The sequence below is a fragment of the Anopheles coluzzii genome, chromosome 2 (genome assembly GCF_943734685.1).
Source record: "Anopheles coluzzii chromosome 2, AcolN3, whole genome shotgun sequence".
In the NCBI taxonomy this organism is placed as follows: Eukaryota; Metazoa; Arthropoda; class Insecta; order Diptera; family Culicidae; genus Anopheles; species Anopheles coluzzii.
The window spans coordinates 12,805,706-12,825,279 of NC_064670.1; the positions used below are offsets into that span (position 1 = coordinate 12,805,706).

Genomic DNA, 19,574 nt, shown 5'->3' on the forward strand with positions numbered 1-19,574 from the left:
CCGCAGACGGAAGTGCATTAATCGGAGTACGGACGAGTTTCAAGGACGACCGGCGTGTTCATTAGCGTATTGGCAGCGATTCCGCAGCGAAGCCGCACGACATATACACAACGAGAAGCAACGTTTCGAACCGTTCGTTGGTGAGAGGATTGCTTCGTCTGCGTGGCCCCCGGTATCGCACATGCCCATGTCCTTGGAAGCGAATGAAGATCGCTCCTAAAACAACCGGTGAGAGATATTGCCGAAACATCGGCAAGCAACATCAAACGCACTCGTGTCTCGACACGCTCTAGTTTAAACCGGGTGGAAAAGCAAACCGCTTCAAATTTCCATTTCCACACCAAGGGAAGGCACACATATATAAACAAACATCCTGCCCCATTGCCGAATGGGTTTGGTGGTGTTGGTGTATTAAATTTGTTTCGCATATAAATTCCGCATTCTTCACTTTCGTTTGGATCCTGCCCCCTCTTCGGCTAGCTGTTTTGCTTTCCTCATCACATTTGCTTTGTTGGTCTGTGTGGAAAGCCTAATGAAAATGAGATTTATTTAATCTGTGCCATCAAACGTGTTGAAGCTGAGCAAAAAGCAATCAGCTTTCGGTAAACATCTAAGTCAAGGTAAAGTAATTTAATTGCGCAAGATAAAATCGTTCGACCGATATGCGCTGGAAAAAGGTGCGTGTGTGTGTGTGTGTGTGAAGGGTGACGACAGAGAGGAAGGGAGAGAGCCTTCATCATTGATTACAAGCGTGCCCTTCGCGTAAATGGAGCGTTACAGTTATCAGCCCTCAATTGGACGCACGCAATGGACATTGTTTGGTGTTGGGTTAGGGCAGGGTCGGGCTTTTTGCGACATTTGTCAGCAGCTGATAGAGTGTGGTGGCTTTTGTTTCGTTCGCTATTAATCTGACCATGCGAGTCACACCCGCGAGTTCGCCTATTCACACGTATAGAGGGAAGCTAAAGCTAGTTTGCGGTTTCTGAACATTTTATCAATTTTGTGTGTTTTGATGTATCTTCTATCGCTTAAGGGTTAGCATCCCAAAAAGAGTTTCTCTTTCACTGTCTTTACGTGCCATATACAGGCTGAAAGAACCGAAGATTCATCAAAAGCGAAAACCAAATCCCCACGGATACTGACCATCACTTTCCGATGCTAATGACCGATACAGCGTCACGTAAACAGACCTTCCCTTCTCGGGTTTACACAGCAAAGCAGAGAAGCGTCGTTTCGGGTAGTTTATTAGCATTTCAGTATAGGAATTCTGACGCCACCACTATTGATCCTTCGAGAACGAACCAACGCGTCTCCCAGGGGCAGAACGAGTTTGTCGCCCCAACTACACTATGGACGCTTCCGATCAGCAGGTTTCGTTCCATTTCAGGCTGGCTGGCATGGATGTTTTGTGTTAAGAAATAAAAAGGGAAAAACCATCCAAAACCCGGATCGATCCAGGCTGCTGCAAAGCGGCTTAAGACGAAATGCAAATTTATTGCGCCGAAAGGAAAGATAACGTTAGATCGGTCTGCTTTGGTGCGCAATCGAATTCGAGTTCGTGGGAGTTGTTTTTCAAGCAAACCAACCTTTCGACTGCTCCACATTGGGCTGTTTTGTAGATCGTGTAAAAGAGCAAAGTGTAGAAAAAAAGAAACAACAACCGAAAGTTTCCCCTGCCAGTTTTGTATTGTTTTGTATCTCAATTTCTCATTCTTGTTTTGCGGTTCTCAGGAACGGGCCGGTGTTTCGACGTGCCCAAAAGGAGCGGTTTAGTTGAAGCAATTCCTACAATAACTAGACTCACAACACACACACACGTAACACATAAACAAATACCACACCGATTACCACACGATGCAACCCGATGCAGGTGTGAGCAGGGTACGAGCGAGGGTGAGTCGATTAAGGAATTCCCATCGTTGCCACCGTTCAATGAAAACGCTGTCGGTTTTATGAGTCAGCTGGAAAATGGTTAATTGTTTTCCGCGGGCCCGCAAAGCCGAAACCGTTCCCAGGACGGAATGAGAATTTCCAAATTTTTGTTTGTTTTTGTTGCTGTTGCCGTCCATGTTGGTGGGTGTTTGATTTGATTTTCCCGCTCTGTAACCGATGATTGAACGCTGAAAAACCGGGGCAGGGTTTCGGACAATGTGCAACATGGCTTTGTGAGCTCAGCGCTTAAAATGTGTCACTGTAAACCTCTTCTTTTCTGAGTACTTTGTTTAGAGCGCGTTTCTATGCGTTACAAGCGTTACCAATGCTCGAATTGCACCCTGAGAAGTTAGATGTGGTTTGGAACAAAACGCTGCTCATGATAAAGCGTGTGCTACACAAACTGTACCAAATGCTGATCTTGAAATAATCGAACATCAATCGAGAAGGCCATGTAAAACTCACAAACATAAACCAACGGCCCTAAGCACGGCTATGCTGGCGTTTGCTGCACCATGGCCGTGAAATGCCATGCCACTGCAGCCAAACACAGTCTTTAGGCGCTCAGTGCCATCGTCTACCCGGTTGACAGGCAATGCTAAAAACCGGATGGAGTGGTATGCTTCTTTTTCATACATTCTTCATCCCGTGAATTGAATGAGAACGGATTTTAAGCAGAAAAAACTGTCTGTTCTGTGTGTGTGTATATTTTTAAAAATCATTTCCAATTTCAGTAGCAACAGTAACAGGGGAGACTAAAAAGGGGGCACAGTTATCCGCAGCCGTACGGGGCCGGTTCGTTGCTGATAAGTGGCGTGAAGGCTGCAGAGAATCGGTGCGAACGAAGGTTAAGCGCGCTAGCAAAGCGTATCATTGTGGTCGAACCGGTGCGGGATTGCGGTGAGGTTTAGTGTGTTGATGGAATTAAATTGGCATGAGCTGAAAGTCAGCTTCAAAAGCAGCATACTACACAGGGATAAACAATGAACGGGAGGAGGTGGGCTTATATATTAGCACATTAATCAAGCAAATCATTTTCTTATAAGCAGCTATTTTTGGCTTAGCACAGTAGTTTACACTAGGAAAATAGCATGCAGTAGACAAAAAATGAACCTGCTGGTGTAAGCAATTGCGCTACATATTTGAGCTCGTTCCATAGAGCAATCCAACCATTCAAGCACTCCGAATGTCCTCTACTTCCTTCATCGCTCGCGTTCGCACTTGATCGTGCCGGGTGGAAGAAATACTGCTCCGCTTCCTAATTCAATGACACGATACGGCTAATTATGCAGACACGTCGGTTATGCTTCCTCCTTGCTCGGTGCTGCATTAGCATTCCGCCGACTCCAGGGGCCGTTGTCGCGATTCTCTGATTCTCTGCTGGCCTCTGCCCGTCAGTGAGCGCATCTAAATCGCATCAACTGGAGCAAAAAGCTGGCTACCCTCCGACTGTCCAACGTCGCTAAAGCGTAACGCGTAACATGTGTATGTGTGTGTGTGTGTCACACACGGAGGCTAAGGTTCGTCGCTTGCGATTTATGTGGCTCGCACCAAAAACGTTACGACTGTTTGCAGGCAGGAAAGAGTTATTTATTCATTTATAAGCGGTGAAAGAGCGTGATCAAGTGTTTTTTTTTCCTTTCTGTTTCGCATTGATCGGTGCGAACGTGTGCAGCCTACCCCATTCGTCATGGAAGCCTTTCGTGACACGATTCGTGACCCTTTCCGCAGTGTTCCGTCATGATGGGAGCCGTGCCTGCATCAATCTTGCCTAAAGGACCTCGAACCACGTGCTGGTGGAATTTTGATCTTATCGTGCCCGGCAATGTGTTTTGCTCTGCTCGGCGATAAAACAGATCCTCAGCCTTCGATCGTGAGTGGTAGCGTTCTTGGTAGCTGCAAGGCATTAGTTTGCTGATTGCTTTTGTGAGCAACTGTTTCATTACCGTCTTCGCCGGTTGTAGATTAATGAATTAATAATGCTCTTTCACTGCCAGCTCAAGGATGAAAGTGGCCCGGACCGGTGCACACTGGCTAGGAACTACATTCTAATGGTACCTGGCGGTTCCTCCCTTAAGGTTCCGATCAACTCTTTGCTACTTTGTATCGACACTTGTGAGACCCCGTTTTTACACTGAGCACGCACAAGCACACCCAAGCCGCTGGTGAGCACCTTCTTCAGGCGTAGGAGACGGGCGTTAGCAGTAGTGTTTGATGTTTTATTTTTGAAATGCTTGTGCACTCTCCTTCCCCATCTGCGATCAACCGGCGATGACAAAAAGCTCGCAGAACGTGGTGCGAGCAGTTTTCTAATTGTGCATTCGCCGGCAATAAAGTTCAATGTCGAGCCTCCGGTTCGGTTGACCTCCTCTGACCGTTCCATTCTTGGTTGTGGTTGAGCTTTGGTCGAATGGTGCGGCTAGCAGGTGGTGGGAATGGTGCTATCCCCAAGTCACGAGTGACGCATTAACTGCTGGGCCGGGTATTAGCCGGGTATTCGCATTTTATTGCTAATCATATTGATGCCCTTTTGCCTTTTTGACCTCGTAGTGCAAAACACAGAGGCTAGCCGGTACATGTATGTCTCAGTATAGTAGTTTGCAATAAATATTGAAACCATAATTTTACTTCGATTAGTGTTTTGTTATAAATAATTGCGATGCTTAAATTAACCTTCATGATGCTTTTTTGTGACGCTCACTGTAAATCATGCGCCAGATTTGCTTAGATCAAATGTTTATCAGTTCCACAGAAAACGATGCCTCAAAAGGGTTGCATTTGTTTGCAAAGCTTTGGTGCAAAGTGCTTTTAGATGTTGCGTCGTTTACGGTAGAATGAAAACCACACCCAACGGGTGGAATGCTGCTGCGGAATTCACACCATGGAATTTATCTGTTTACTATCTAGAACATTCATTCTCGGAGGGAAAGAATTTGTGGGTTTCTTTTTCGTTCAATTCATTGTGGGTTGTATTGAAATTTAGAGCATTTTTGTTGAAATCCATGAAGAGAGGGTAGATTTAAAACAACGCAGACGTTTCGTTCAAAAAGAGCGTTTTACGCCTTTGGGTATGCAATCTGCATATCATCAGGGTTGTAGCTGAGGTTTGAACGTGAACAGATTAAATTTGTGGTTTATTGTTGACGGTTAGATATGTTTCTTTTCTTGAATTAAATGATGTTATGTAATTAAATGTAACTAACTAGCGTATTTCTTCTTCTTCTTTGGCTTAATAACCGTTTTCGATTAAGGCCTGCATGTACCACTAAGTGGACTTCTTGGCTTTCAGTGACTTATTGATTACCATATAGCAAGACAGTGAGTCAGTCGTATGGGGACACGCTCAATTCGGGGCTTGAACCCCATGACGGACATTTTGTTAATTCGTACGAGTAACGAGTTAAGTCGCCTTTTACTACGAGACTGGGATATATTTATTTAATTAAAAATAGGATATTTTTAAACCATTCGGGTTGAAATTATATTATGTTTTTATTCTTCAAAGCCGATGAACCTCTTTCAGCTTTGAGTCGCCTCTTTTTTTAAGTCAATGGTTATTTATAAACTTTCTATATCATGATTAAGCATTTTCAAAATATTTATATTACATTTGGAGGTTACCTATATACATGTGTTAGCTTCTACAAGCCTGGCAACAAGATCATCTCTCCGTAACAAGAACTGAGCCTTCAGCTTGTTGTTTAGGCCGACATGACCGCGTAGGCCGTTAAAAAAGCTTAAAATTAGATGAAGATGAACTCTATCCACGTAAAATTTTTCCATTCTTTTGGTGATATAAGTCTCAGGAAATGAAGATATTTACACATAATTGCATGCTAGTAGCTCTTAATCGAAGAGTTGGATAAGTACGCAAACTGAACAATAACATAATGGGAGACCAATTTAATTAAAAAAAAACACATTAACTGTATATTTGAAATTAATTTATTTCATTCTTACGTATTTACAGCACTTACACCCTACGCGCTTACATTATTGTGAGCAGTTCGTACGCTATCATCACTATGTTTTGAACGTTTCCGTCCATCGCTCCTTACCTGCAACATTACGTAGTCTACCGTAGCCTAAAAAAATGACAAAATGAGCCTGCCGGCCTCAATGCTATCCATCTACTATTTACAACAATCGGACACGCGTGCGTCCTTTAACCGCGCCCGTTTTGCCACCCTTGCGTCCTTGCGGCGGCTGTGTCCGGTGCGAAGCGCTTAAGCGATCCACAGCTTCAGCGGCAGCTTGTTGAACAGCTCGTTCCAGAGCCCGGTAAAGATGTCGGCCAGCCCGTGCTCCAGGTCGGACCGCAGCTCCGCGATCACTTCGTTTGCGTTCTGGTTGAGGAACAGGTTCAGCGATGCCCCGAGCACTTGATTCCCTTGGAACAGGTTGTCCAGATGTATGCGCATGCCCCCGACAAGGAAGGTCACTTTCATTTCCTCGATAAAGATTGCATCCTATTGTGGGGGAAGAGGGTGAGGAGAGGCGGGGGAGATGGTACGACATTAAGTAAACAACAACAAGAGCGAAGCGCAGCAGAACGGAAGAAGTGTACGGATACGTACCTCCGGCAGTGGACGCACGGAAAACTTGGTCACGACCGTTGTCTTGACGTTCTTGAGCGACATCGTTACGTCCCCGTCGCCGACCAGCGGCAGCAGCAGGACGTTCCCCTTCAGGTTGTAGGTCGCGTCGATGCGCAGCTTCGGTATCTCGAGATCGAAGCTGAGCGCGTGCTTCTCAAAGTCAAGCGACGCCCGCCGGACGGTCGTGTTGGAGGGGCCCTTGATGCTGAGCTTCTTGAAGCCGCCGCTGAGCGTCAGGCCACCGGAACCGCGCGACACCTGGATCGACTCTATCCGCAGTGGATCGAACGGTTGGACGCCGATCTCCGGAATGCCTGCGGGGTGTGGAAAGTTTATGGGATGCTTGAACCACTTACTGGTTGGATTAGTTTGGGGCAGACGTACCTTTGGCAATGTACGGGAAGGTTCCCTCGAACATCTTCTTGAAGCAGTCGTCCTCGTTGGGATTGGCTCGCTTGCAGACCCGCAGCCACTCAGCTGAAAAGAAATGGGTAACGGATGAAACGTTGGTAGCGCAATCAAAAGCTCGTTACTGGAGGTAATGTGATCTTCACGTGTGGATTGCACAACAAGCTCCAAGCAGTGTTTAAACTCGTGTGTGTTTTTTTGCTTATGAATTTCTTTCCATCTCACACACAACTCCAAACAGCTTCAGCTTCAGGCACAATTTTGACATAAAACTTTGAAGTTCAAAATCAAAACAAAACCCCGTAACACGCGCGCGCCCGCGCGCTCAATATTACGTCAGTTTAAGACGCGCTCGAGTCTCTGATCCGCGGTTGTTCCGTCTGCGCATGGTTCGCTCTCCGGTCGTTTACTTTCTCCGCCATGGCTGGGGGCTGGTTCGCTTACTGGCTGGCTTACTGACCGATAAATCTTCTTGCCCCGTTGTGTTTATTCGCCTCCTTTCTCCCCGCCCCATCAGATCGATATGGTCATTTCTTCGCGCGATACGCAACCGACGGCGTACGAGAGCGTGTTTTGCGGCGTGGCGCATAAATGCAATGCCACGCGTGTAGCGCTCCCGGCGCAGGTTGTAATTTGGATGCGAAAATTCGATCAGTATGCAGCCCCGGTAAGGCTCGCCGCGCGCGAATGCTGCCTGCTGTACGGATGACGCAACCGGGCTGGCTTACCCCGACTGGCGGATATGGGGGGTGTTGCGATGAGGGGGAGGGGAGTGCAGAAAGTAAGAAAAAAGCGACGAAAAAGCGCACACCGTTGATGTGTCCCGAAGCGTTGCTGTAGACCACCGAGCGGGTAGTTTATGAGGGGTTTTTTTTTTAAAGCGGCTCTATGTGGTTAGGATGGGATTTGTGTTTAGTATGCCGGTGTGAGGTGGAGATGCGTGCCGTGGCGCAGTGTTATAGCAAGTGAGCTAGGAGCGATGAATGCAAAGTGTCTAATTTAATCGTAATGTGTGCTTCGTGCTCAGCCTGAGGTGCTTAAGACGATCTTTGTTTGGGGGTGGTTGGTGTGCAAAACATAAGAATGTAACGTTATTGGAGAATGCATGGAGCTGTAGGCGCTCTTGATTGCTTTTCCTTTTTTAATGTTTTTTAATGGATATTACACTTCAAGAAAGATATTCTTAAGATGAGCTTAAACATGGCTTAAGATGAGCTTAAATCAACTGATAGCACCAAAGACACTTAATTTGTAAAATCATCGAACAATATGCCCCAATGCTTTACTTTAATTTTAATGCGAGTCAGCTTCCGCTCCATATTATGGACACTCTTTCCCTTTTAATTGTGCAGCAAAGTTGAACCACCAATTTTAAAAGTGTAACTTAATTAACCCAGCCCAACGTCATGCTTACGTTTCTCTTGGTACTGCGGCACGTCCTTATTTCTGATCGCGATCTCCTTCGCTTCGGCCACGTGGAAAATTACCGCCGACAGCACGGCGAGCACGGCGATCGTCACCGACCCGCTGACCATGTTGGGCCGTAACCGTGTCACCCTCGCGCTTTGGCCTCGACCAGAGCGACCCACTGCACTTCCAGAACGATCCATTGCGGTCACTTGCAGCGGCACTGCTAGAAAGCGTCAGCGAGCTTCAACGGACTAACAACAACGAGGGCTGACACACCGTACCGTACCGTTCGCGTACACCGATTCCACCCGACTGTACCACCGTCCAAAGGAAGCGGGCTGGTTTTGTTGACTGTGTGCTCTCAAAGTGAATCTCGTCCTGCAAGTACCGCTCGGATCACGGATCTAATGATGGGAGCTTGGCTGGGATCGGCAGCACAGCAGCGATCGGATCTGGCCGATTTCGTCACACACACAAACCCGTCGTGTGCCGGTTTTCCGCCACTTTTCGCAACCGACAACCGACGACCGTTTCGCAATGCCCACCCGTCCGTACGTGGGCGCCCGACGACGCAAACGAGAAGGCAAAGTGCACCGAAGTTTCGAGTGTCTAGAACTTGGCAACGGATTTCAGCACGACCGGATCCGGAGCTGGCACGCGTTTAATCGAACAAAAAAAAAACACCAAACTCACACACACCCATACGCGCCCGCACACGCTCTACCACGTTTGTTGAAATTGTGCCAAAGACGCCGCGTACCGCGTGATATTTTGCAACGAAAGACTTCAACGCTCATACACAAATATAGGCGACGAACGGTTGTTGCAGTGATGCAAGTAAGAACGGAACGGACTGGAACTTGGACTTGGACACTTGGGCCCGATCTGCGCTGCACTACACTTTCGACAGTGCCGTCCGTTGCGGTCGAGGGCTGTACGGTTAATGGAAAGTGAGTTTGGTCCGTCCGTCCGATGGCACGTTCGAGCTGCAATTCGGACGGACACAAGGGAACGGGACGGAGAGCGCGCGCGCGCGCACGCTCATGCTCCCCTCCATGCAACATGGGGTTCAGTAGCTTTTCTGTGGCGCTGGAACCTGGAGGCGATTGTTTACGATTTACGCCAGTGCTGCGTGTAAATAATCGAAACCTCGGCGCATGCAGCTTCTTCCTTCTTTTGCGGGTGTAGGGTGGGTATGGTGTTTGGTGTTTATTTGCTCTTCAGTGCAGCTTTTGGGTGAGCCTGAACCCGAGTAAAAGTAGTTCCATTCCAATCGAACGGAGGGCGGAAGTGGGTGCCCTTCCCCGAGTTGGCGAGCGGATTGAATGCAGTCGTCCTTTCGGGATGATGGTTTGCAAGGTAAAAACAAAACCTCCACAAGCGAAGGGCGTGAAGGAATGTTAATTTACTTCCAAGATCGCCCAAACACGTACAATGATTCTTAAGCTCACTGTATTTTGAAACGCTTTTTAAATTATTTTATTTCGTTATTAAATTTAGTTAAAAAAGGACTTAAATTATTTCATCTCATCTCTCTGCTCAAAATACAAATCTTGTCCTTAATTCTTGTCATCTTAACACCTTTATATTCAATTTCAATCATTTCTCTCTTACTCATCCCACTCATCAGCAGGTATAAAGATTTGGCAAAACGATTAAGACTTCAGCAGCCAGCCATATTGGTGGGAGGAGGCCGAGGAGCAAGGCTTCCATTCGGTTCGGTTACATCGGTGGTGGCACGCCAGACGCCATAATTAGACATAAGCACACCCGTCACAACACGCCACGCCGGCGTTGTGCAACGCGTGGTTGATAATTCTTCACTTCCTCGTGTGGGACTAAATAAAGCACACTTTAACGCTCAATAGTTTTGGTCGCGTTTTTCGGGCGGATCGTTTGCGCACACGCAGCCAGCGGCAGCGAACTTTCAAGCGTACAAACACTGCGCCACTGTGCCAATGGGAAATAAAAAAAGCTGCACTTTGAGGGGGTGTGCAAGGAAGCATCTCATCCCTGAGTTGCTTCCTGCAACGAATGGTTTTGGATGAGTTTTTGTGATTTATTAACGTACACCACGGAATGGGCTGCATGCTTCGAATGGTAGAACACCAGGTCTTCAGCTCAGGTCTTCGGGTGGTGTGCGGTAACGTAGCCGATAGCTGCCGAAGACCGATCGATGATCCGAAGCGTTTTCGGTTCAACCCCTGCCGATCGAACTAAGGAACTTTCTTCTTTGTGCGAAAGAGCAAGAGACAAAGAGAGCGAGAGTGAGGGCGAAGAAAGGAAGCTGCAAATGCTTGCCTTCCCCCGTGACACACCGTAAGACGAAGGAGTCGGCCAGGGCGCCGGGCCCGATAATGACGATAAGTGCTTACGAAACGTGTCGTACGAACGAACGGCTTGTGTGATAAGTGAGCGATGCCTTTTGCGCTCGCTGGCTCGCTCGTTGTGGGTGTTGCATAATGGCATCATACCGGCAAGAAGAAAATGAGAAAGGAGCAAAAGCGCCCGTGTCCGGTGGTGCCGGTGCCGATGGGATGCCGGGGGGATGGATTCACCTACTGACCATCATTTCGAACGATGAATCTGCGCTACGCCGATGGTGGAAAGTTGGTGGAGAGCGGATGTGTGTGGGCAGGACAGGCAACATCAACATAAGCACGTTCATTAACCGATGTTATGTGCGGATCAAGAGATGCGGATCGTATCATGGTATGTATCGGAAACATTATGTTTCGTTTGCCGCAGCGTGCTTGGCAAAGGAAGATGTTGATGAATGTATTAGCTGGCAAATTGCTTCACTGACGTTTCTACATAAACAACAATATTTTGTGTAATATTTTTGGCTATCGCTTCTATTTTTCTATTTTCGATTAATGTACATTGAAACGAATTCATCTCCACTTCGCTAACGCTTGCTTCGCCTAACTCAATGGCGTAATAAATGAAACACTTGCTGCATCCCAAAAAGCAACCAACCAATGGCGCGCAGCGAAATCGCGCCAATTGCTTCCTATTTATTTTGCATAAACAGAAATCGCAGGTGTTTTTTTACCATTCCTTGCAAACTGTTTGATCGAAACGCCACAGTTGAAGTGTTAACTTGACGATTAATCCGACTCGCTTGTTTGCAGATGGCGTGTCTGTTTGGTCACGCCATGCCTACCGAACGGAATCGATATGCCGCAGAGGTTTGCAAATTGATTAAGCTGTTTTCAGTGGGTTTTTTTTTGTTCACTGTCTTCTGTGAACAAAACGATAAGAATTAGCAGTAAAAAATGAGGTTTTGTGTGTGTGTGTGTGTGTATGCAAGAGAATATGGCCGAGGGTGTGAACACAAAATGCGACCAGTGTGGAATGTTAAGTTCGTTCCAGGCAGTGTTTGAATTGCGTGCCTCGTGCGTGACGTTATGTTACGCGTAATGTTATGCGTTATATGTTCTTCTGGAATGGTCTTTTTCCACAGGGGCTGTGGGGGGTATGTAGGTTGCACTGGAGCTGTTATTATTGTAGTATCGATGGGTAGATGGGTGGGCGTTTTGAGAAGAACATTACATGCGCTAAGAAAAGCGGCATGGAGAAGCTTCAAAGTCGTTAGATTGGAGGGCTGTGCTAATGAATTGTAATGAAAATTGTAAACATGATACATACGCCTTCCCTTCTGCTTAGTTGCTGTGATTATACATACACCCCTTGTGGCGGTGTTGTTGGAAGGGTTGCATAAACAAGGGTAAGGTTGGGCAGATGTGCATGTTTTGATGGTGAGCTAGATGAGCACGAGCAATGCACATGAAACATAAAATATTTCCGTATAAGGATCGTGTAAATCTATTCAAAGTAACAAAACATTTGTCTTGAAAAGCGAGAGATGAACAGCTTCAAAATAAACTAAAACATAAATATAAATTAGGATCAGTCTTAGTATCTGTCACACTAAATCATATAAACATAATCAACTGCCGACTACTTTGCCAAACCCTGGAGTAACTCCAATAGTTGCCCAAAAGCTTGAAGCGCAATTCAAGCTCAACTTTGATCGTCAGATTATCTAGCCATAAACAGGATTACTATAAAGCTCAGAGCAAGTTTATAGGAAAGTTTCAGCGAGCTATAAAAAGCCATAATAAAACGATGGAACTGTAAGACGGTTTGGAACATCGTCATCTCTTTTCCCGCCATGCAATTGACAGCGATTTGCGAGGGCGCGCGAGGGCTTGCACGCCATACAATTTCACAGCCCCAGAGCCCTCGCATTAAAGAGCTTGCGAGCCTAGGCAGTTTTTTCACCCCTACTTTTAGCAGTTATAATTATAGCACCGCAAGATCAGGTATAACAGTACGATTTGTAGCATACTAAACACATGAATTTAGACATTTTGTTTTGAAAAAATCCACAAAAATGGATATGGTGATCTTTTCGACGAATAACATCGTAAAAAATAAAATTTAACAATAAAAAATAAATATTATTCAAAATACCATAAGATTTCGAGCAGATGATACTACTCGCAACCCTCGCAATGTTTGACGGGTTATCATAAAAAGCTGGTAGTTCAATATTGATATAAAAAAACTAGTTGAATAGAAAAAAAGATAACTAAAGAACCTTGTAATATTTATGGTGCAGTCATCAATGTAGTAAACGTTCAAAAATAGACGCCAAATATTTGGATCCAAATGTGAAAAAATCTTTATTAAAACCACAACATAAGTTTTCCTCTGTCTTTAACCATTTCGATCCTATTCGTTTCCAGTGGTTCTACTTATATTACTATGTACAGGTCATGAAAGAGTCGTGTCACCGATGTGCGCATATGTTTTGCAAAAGCTTTGCCGAACCTTCGCTTTACATGAAAGCTCTATTCATTTCACAGACACGTACGTGTGTGTGTGATAACGGCTCGCATACGGTGGTGATTGTTGATAGAAGGAAAAGGTGTTTGTTTTGTAAAACGTTTGAGGGTTTGTGTATTGAAAGACCAAGAAAAGGAGGTGCAATTATTCCGAAGCAAAATGGTTACATTAACAGAAAAAAACAGAAACTAAATAATACACCCTTAAGCGAAAGCTAATCACAAATTACAGCTGTCGTCCCGCATGTGTCCCTCAGCTCAGGGAAAGAGCACCTCCTCCGGGAAGCGCTCGAGGATTTTGTTGCCCGTACGCTTGAATATCCTCTGGAGCGCTTTCTCGATCAGCGGAATAAGCTCGGTGCTGAGCAGGTTGAAGTTCTGGTTGATGGTTTCGTTGATGATTTCACCTGCAGAATTCGGAAATAGAAGTAAGATGGTGTAACAACAAAAAACCAGTTCCAAAACACAATTTTCATTGCTCTAAAGAAGCTCACCCAGCACACGGTCACCACCGAACAGATTCTCCAGCTTCACCCGACCATCCGATACGCGAATTTTAATGTCGAGCTTAGCGAGGGACAGATGATCCTTGCCGTTGATGCGCTTACGATCGCCCTTGATGCGCACGCTACCGATACCTTGAGCTGCAGGGAAAAAGGTATAGAATTGAAATGAAAACAGTTTCAAGACAAAACCAACTCCGCACCACTTGCACTCACTGAAGTTTCCAGTAAATTTGCCCGAACCCTTGACGGGAAGCAGCAGAATCCGGCCATCGACAACGTACCGGCCCTCGACGTACAGATGCGGCAGCTCCAGCTCGAACGAGTAAATCTTTCCGTACTCGATCACACTGCCGATGGAGAAGTACAAAAAACACATACGATCATTCCAAGCTACCTAGAGCTGTGCTGTGGTGTAGACTTACTTGAGCTTTTTCAGCTTAAAGTTCGACGGACCGTACGCCTTGATGTCCTTCGCCGAGATACTGACGCCCTGGCCGGGCACACTCTCCGCCACGATCAGATCCCCGAGATGGATCGGATCGATCGAGGGTATATCGAGCTCGGGGATGCCACGCGCCAGGTACGGGCGGAGCGTTTCGATCGACTCCTTCATGCACTCGGTCAGCTTGGGATCCTCGCGGTGGCAGACGTGCAGGTACTCCGCTAAAATGGTGGGATTAACGATGAGCGGGTCAGTGATGGTGACAGCCGAATATGGAAGCCACCGCGTGTCATACTTACGGAGATCGACAGCATCGACCGTTGCACCGAGCGTGACCAGGGCCACCAGAAGCCACGAAGCGCTGAGTTTGTTCATGCTGGGTGCGCTGGCAAGAGTGGCAGTGCAAGAGAAGAGAAGATTGACATTCGAAATTAAGAACGTTGATAGAACAATTATGATGTTTACATGTAATAACACAATCATTTCTGCAAATTGTAAGGGTCAAGTGTGCATTTAGCTGAATAACGGAATGAATCCGGCTCGAAGGACCAAACACTGATTACGTCGACTATGACCTACTATGCCGATTTTCGCCACAAATGGATAACTTTCCTCTCTGTAAATGTCCGTTACGTTTCCGGTGCCTTCCTCTCGCACCCCCCAACCTCCCCCCGCAACAAAGGTCACCAGCTCTAATCGATGCTGGAAGAGTCAATGCTGGGAACTAGTACAATGGCACTTTGTCAGCGAGCTACTTAACCCGCTAAAAACTTAAACTTAACCCTCCACCTTCGGCTTCGGCAGCCATTGTCCGCCAAGTCATACAGCCCACGACGACGAGTGGCAAACCTCGTTAACTGGCAGGTCAGGTGCAATCCAGTTGGTCGTTAGAGCCTCTCTGCCTCCATTAGTCTAACGCGCAGCTCTCTGTGCGCTGTGTCGTTCGCCTGCTGCACACCGGCAATGGTGTGCGGTACGGTTTCGCACACTTCTGCCTCTTTAATTGTATTAATTGCAGAACGCAGAAGCTATCACGAAACGAGCCGTGCTACGAGTTTCTTTCGTTGCTTCATGGCAAAGAAGAAGAAGAAGAAAAAAAAACGGAGCACCTCTAATTGCTCGGTCCGAAAAATGGGGACTGCTCTGCTGTGGGGACTGCAGCGAGGTTTTGCGGGTGAGGGTGTGTGCAAATGTGCAACACTAATCAAAGGGTCTCCGTTCCGACCGCGCGCGCGCAGGCGAACCGTGGGGGCGATATTCTTTGCAAAACGGTTAATTTTCTTGCAAACTTTAAGGGGGGGAGGGGCGGGTGTGGAGGTCGTATGTAATTAGCCGGATAGTGGTTCTCTTGTGCGCTTCGAACCCGGGCACCCGATTGTCGTCGATCGTGATCGGATCGGGAAAGTGGTTTTTAAGAAGTCGAGATCTCTTTGGCTTAGACCTACGGAGCGCGGGGCCGTAGTGCGTATAGAAACGGGTTCTATAATTCTTCTTGCAACCCGTAGTGCAGTACAGTTTGGTGCAGCAGAAACTTGACATTGGCTGGTTGCAATTACGCCGACTCGGTGTTAGCTTTACTTTCTTGCCTGCTTGCTTTGCCCCGGTAATTATCCGACCGGACTTTGACCATCCGCGAAGGGAGTGTTTTAGAGAGCGGAGAGTTCAAGGGTGTGCAGTGGCGAGCAGCGAAATGGCGTTTGATTTACCCCGACGCTTATCTTTAGCAGTAATACCTATAGCTCACACACGCCCATTGCCCTAACAGGGGCACAAAAGAAAACGGTGGCGTAGGAGTCGAGCGAACCGCAAAGATACCTGCAGAAGTAAAACAAAACCTCACACATTTTGCAAACCCATCCACAGCACCATTGCACCACCGGTTTGCCGACTCGGCGACCCGTCGATCGTGCTGTCTCACCGACCGAGATGCTGGGGGTTCGTCGCCTGGCGGATGTAGAAGTCTAATGCACTGTTTCAAGGTTCCAACCGGGCACTCTAGCGTGCGCGGTTTGTCGCATCACGGAGGCGGTAGAAATCGATACGAACCGTGATGCTGTCGAAACCGAAAGTTCGTAGAACCCTTGCCCCGCGCGGTACAGCAAGGCACGCGGGGCTGGGTAGAACGACACAAGAACCGAGCCAAACACATAGGCATATTGCATCACAAGAAGATGGAGAGAAGAAAAAAACCCCGTTCGGGCAACAACGGTGACAGCTTGTCGCAGAACTTAATACCACCGTTCAAGGCGAGTCGGCGGCGTGCGATGGCACCGGCACAGGGGGTGCCAAAATGGTTTAATTTTAGATGCGTTCTTTGGCTTTGGGTTAGAATTCTGGAAAATTCTGGCGTACTGGTTTATGGCTAAAATATGGCGGATAAAACCCCGCACAGTTTTGCAGATAAAATATGAAGATGCAACCGGTTTTGGGTAATCTTCCCCCCCAAAAACATGTGCAGCAGTGGAGCGAGCTGCGGTGAAGTAAAACCAGTGTCGATCGAACATACAAGAAGCAAAGAAAGAGACGATCTTCACGGCACGATGCAAGAAGCAGAGGTTGAAAAAGAAAACCCCCAAAATGAGTTGACCTTGGCGTATGGTTTAGCTTGTCGTTTGTTTGGGCGATATCGCTCTCGCTCTCGCACTCTCTTTCTCTCTTTGCTTTCTCTGTCGCTGCCGTTTATCACACACCCCCTTTATCGCCTACCGCAAAAAGAAAAAATAAAATAAAAAGGCATCTCCTTCCTGTCCCAAACCGTTTCATCACCCCCCTTTACACTCGCACGTGGCCCCCGGTGGCGTGTGTTTGATGTTGATGCTTTAGCTTCGCCCCTTGTCTCGTGGGCGTGCGCTCCTTCACAGCCGATGCACCTTCTGCGAGTGCAGTTGCATTCCAATGGGTTTGAGCAGTGGCCGAAAAAAGAGCGCCCACGGGTAACCTTGAAAATGCAGTTTTTCGGTGTCGTCGCGTGATCTTGAATCACGCATTCCAACAAAACACCTTCCAGCGCAGAGCGCTCTACCCGCTACCCGGTTAGTCTTTCGCTTTAGTCCAACGTCCACCAAACGGCCCGATACAGCCCCGTCCCCCCCTGGATGGGGTGAGTCTGGATGGAGCCAACCGATCGGTTCGCCCGAAAACAAAACCAGCCCCCGCCTTAAGGTCACCCGAGCACGAAACTCTTAAACCGGCTCCGGTGGTTTTTAGGATGGATTAAATTCAATCGAGACAGTTTGGACGAGAGGCGATCACGCTTCGACTTGTCTTCCCTTCCCACAGAAACAGAAGGAAAAAACACGCAAACCAGTGATGGTGTCGACGATAGGGGAGGTTTGCAATCATCGTTTGCACCTATCACACCGTCACCGAAGCGATCGTTTTGACCTTCCGAGTTTCCGCTAGGGAAATGTGGCGAAAATAGACACGGCCCGCTTGAGTAACACTGTGGGACCCAGGGGGCAGCACGGGTATGGTGCGGCACAGTCCGGTGCCACGGTGGTGATGTGGTAAGCTTTGTAAGCGGGTCATTGAAATTTCCCTACCAACGGACGGGCGGATAGTAGCTGAATTGGAAATAGGCGAGGCAGAGCAATAGGAAAGCGAAAGTTTATTTTTGTCAATCGATCAACCGAATCGATTTAAAACTGTGAATGAGCTAAGACCTCATTGATCTCAGATTTCCTGATAATATCGATCAGTAGATAAGAGAACGACATGTTTCTAAGAGCCTTCTCTCCAAAGCATAAAATAAATACTGAACGAGTAAGCCAAAACATATTGAAAAGGTTCCCCGCTTTAAGCTTCCTTCGTCCGACACATCCTTTGCATAAAAACAGCCAATGTTCCGTTCATCGGTCCACGATCAGGCCTATCCTTCACAACCAACCATCCACAACGATCACTTTCAATCCATGGGACACCTCGCGCCTCCACCGGGGTGGACCTCCCGACTCCGCCGCTCGCTTTGGCCGAGTTTCACAACCCCAAAACAACCCTTTCATCGAACTGTGTGTGTAGCATAAAAATCTCTCCCCATCTCTCTCACTCTATCACACACACACACCCTCTGCTCGCCTTCATTTTCATACGGGCATCCCGCTTGCAGACACCCGCTCGCTGTGTGCCGGCTGTGTGCAATCAGTCAGCACAACCGCAGGTTGAGGTGGCTGGCACCCCTCCCCCCCCCCCAGAATCGATCAAACGCCGCAATGGAACGCGAAAATTCGCACCGGTTCGCCTTGGAACGCACCGAAACAGGTGCAGGTGCACGCGCCTGGCTTCGGCGCGTTGATGCAACTCGATGCTCGCCTCGAATCGATTGCAGAAGGTAAACACACAAGCACGCACGCACGCACACAGCCACACACACACACGCGCCGAACGCCGATCTAATGCTGGTCCGCGCGGCGACACACAGCTGGCAAGACGGGCAAAAGCGTGTGGAACATTCCATGGGAGGTGTAAAATTGGTGATAAAAATCATCGGTGCCACTCTCCTACCTACGCTTACCTGGTTGTGAACTTGCAAAGGCTTACAGGATCTTCACTGGCTTGGGGTTTTTTTTTCTTAACGGATACGGATGTAATTGACCGTTTGATGTTTCGATACCGTTCGGGCTGCTGCCTAGTATCGGAGGGAGAATGTCACTGGTACAGCTTTATCGTTTCGAAGCTGGTGTAGCAGCTGCATCTGGCGTTATCAAATTTTTGAGTAACCACGACACTGCCCCAAAAACACACACAAAACCCCAAAAATAAATCACCGTACTACGGAGCAGCGATCAAGCAGGGATCGCACACAGCACACACAAAACTGACACGGCAAAGCACACAACAACAACAACAACAAAACAGAGCGCACGAACACACACCCGGTACGCAGGATCTGGCTGGTGTCCGTTCGGTTCGGTGACGTTTTTGCAAATGAATGTCCGAATGCCCGAAACGGAACGGTGGCGAGAATTTCAGCGACCGACTGGATGTGGCAATCGGCAACATAAGTTTTATATACCGCGGCAAGGGCAGCCAGAGTCGGAGCGAGACAGCCGCGCGGCCGCAGTCGGGTAGGTGAGGTGGTGAAAAAAAAAGAAAAAGAAAAAAAGATACACACACACACACACACCGGTGGGAAGGTTCGTGGCTTCGTGCCGCATTGCAGTCTTTGCATTTGAGAACGAGCGACACGCTGATAGGGGGGCTGGCCGGACGATCGACACATAGTGCACACCGGAGTCGGTGCGGTAGGGGGAAGGCGTGAAGGGGTAGGTGAAGGGTGAGAGGGGAGGGGGGGGGGAGAGAGGAGGCGGTAGAGGGCTTTGCGATGAAGCTGGTGACACCAATCGGATGACGAGCCGGTCGCTCGGTTTAGGATATTCTGCCCCAGCTTGCAAGCGGTAGCGAACGATCGAGAGCGATCGGTAACTTG

At 47.8% G+C, this 19,574-nt stretch overlaps 2 protein-coding genes across 2 annotated transcripts in view; both read right to left on the reverse strand.

The window, feature by feature from the left end:
* The window catches only part of LOC120950146 (protein takeout-like), a 216,006-nt gene that overhangs the window by 13,608 nt on the left and 182,824 nt on the right, over positions 1 to 19,574 (reverse strand). The window lies entirely within an intron of this gene.
* LOC120951728 (uncharacterized) lies at positions 5,862 to 19,153 on the reverse strand. Its single transcript, XM_049606928.1, has 10 exons — positions 18,660 to 19,153; positions 14,449 to 14,534; positions 14,130 to 14,370; positions 13,921 to 14,054; positions 13,696 to 13,845; positions 13,463 to 13,608; positions 8,353 to 8,581; positions 6,915 to 7,007; positions 6,510 to 6,844; positions 5,862 to 6,401 (listed from the first exon to the last, which is right to left on the reverse strand). Exons 2-10 carry the CDS (start codon positions 14,522 to 14,524, stop codon positions 6,159 to 6,161), a joined length of 1,647 nt encoding a protein of 548 aa, XP_049462885.1. The 5' UTR covers positions 14,525 to 14,534; positions 18,660 to 19,153; the 3' UTR covers positions 5,862 to 6,158.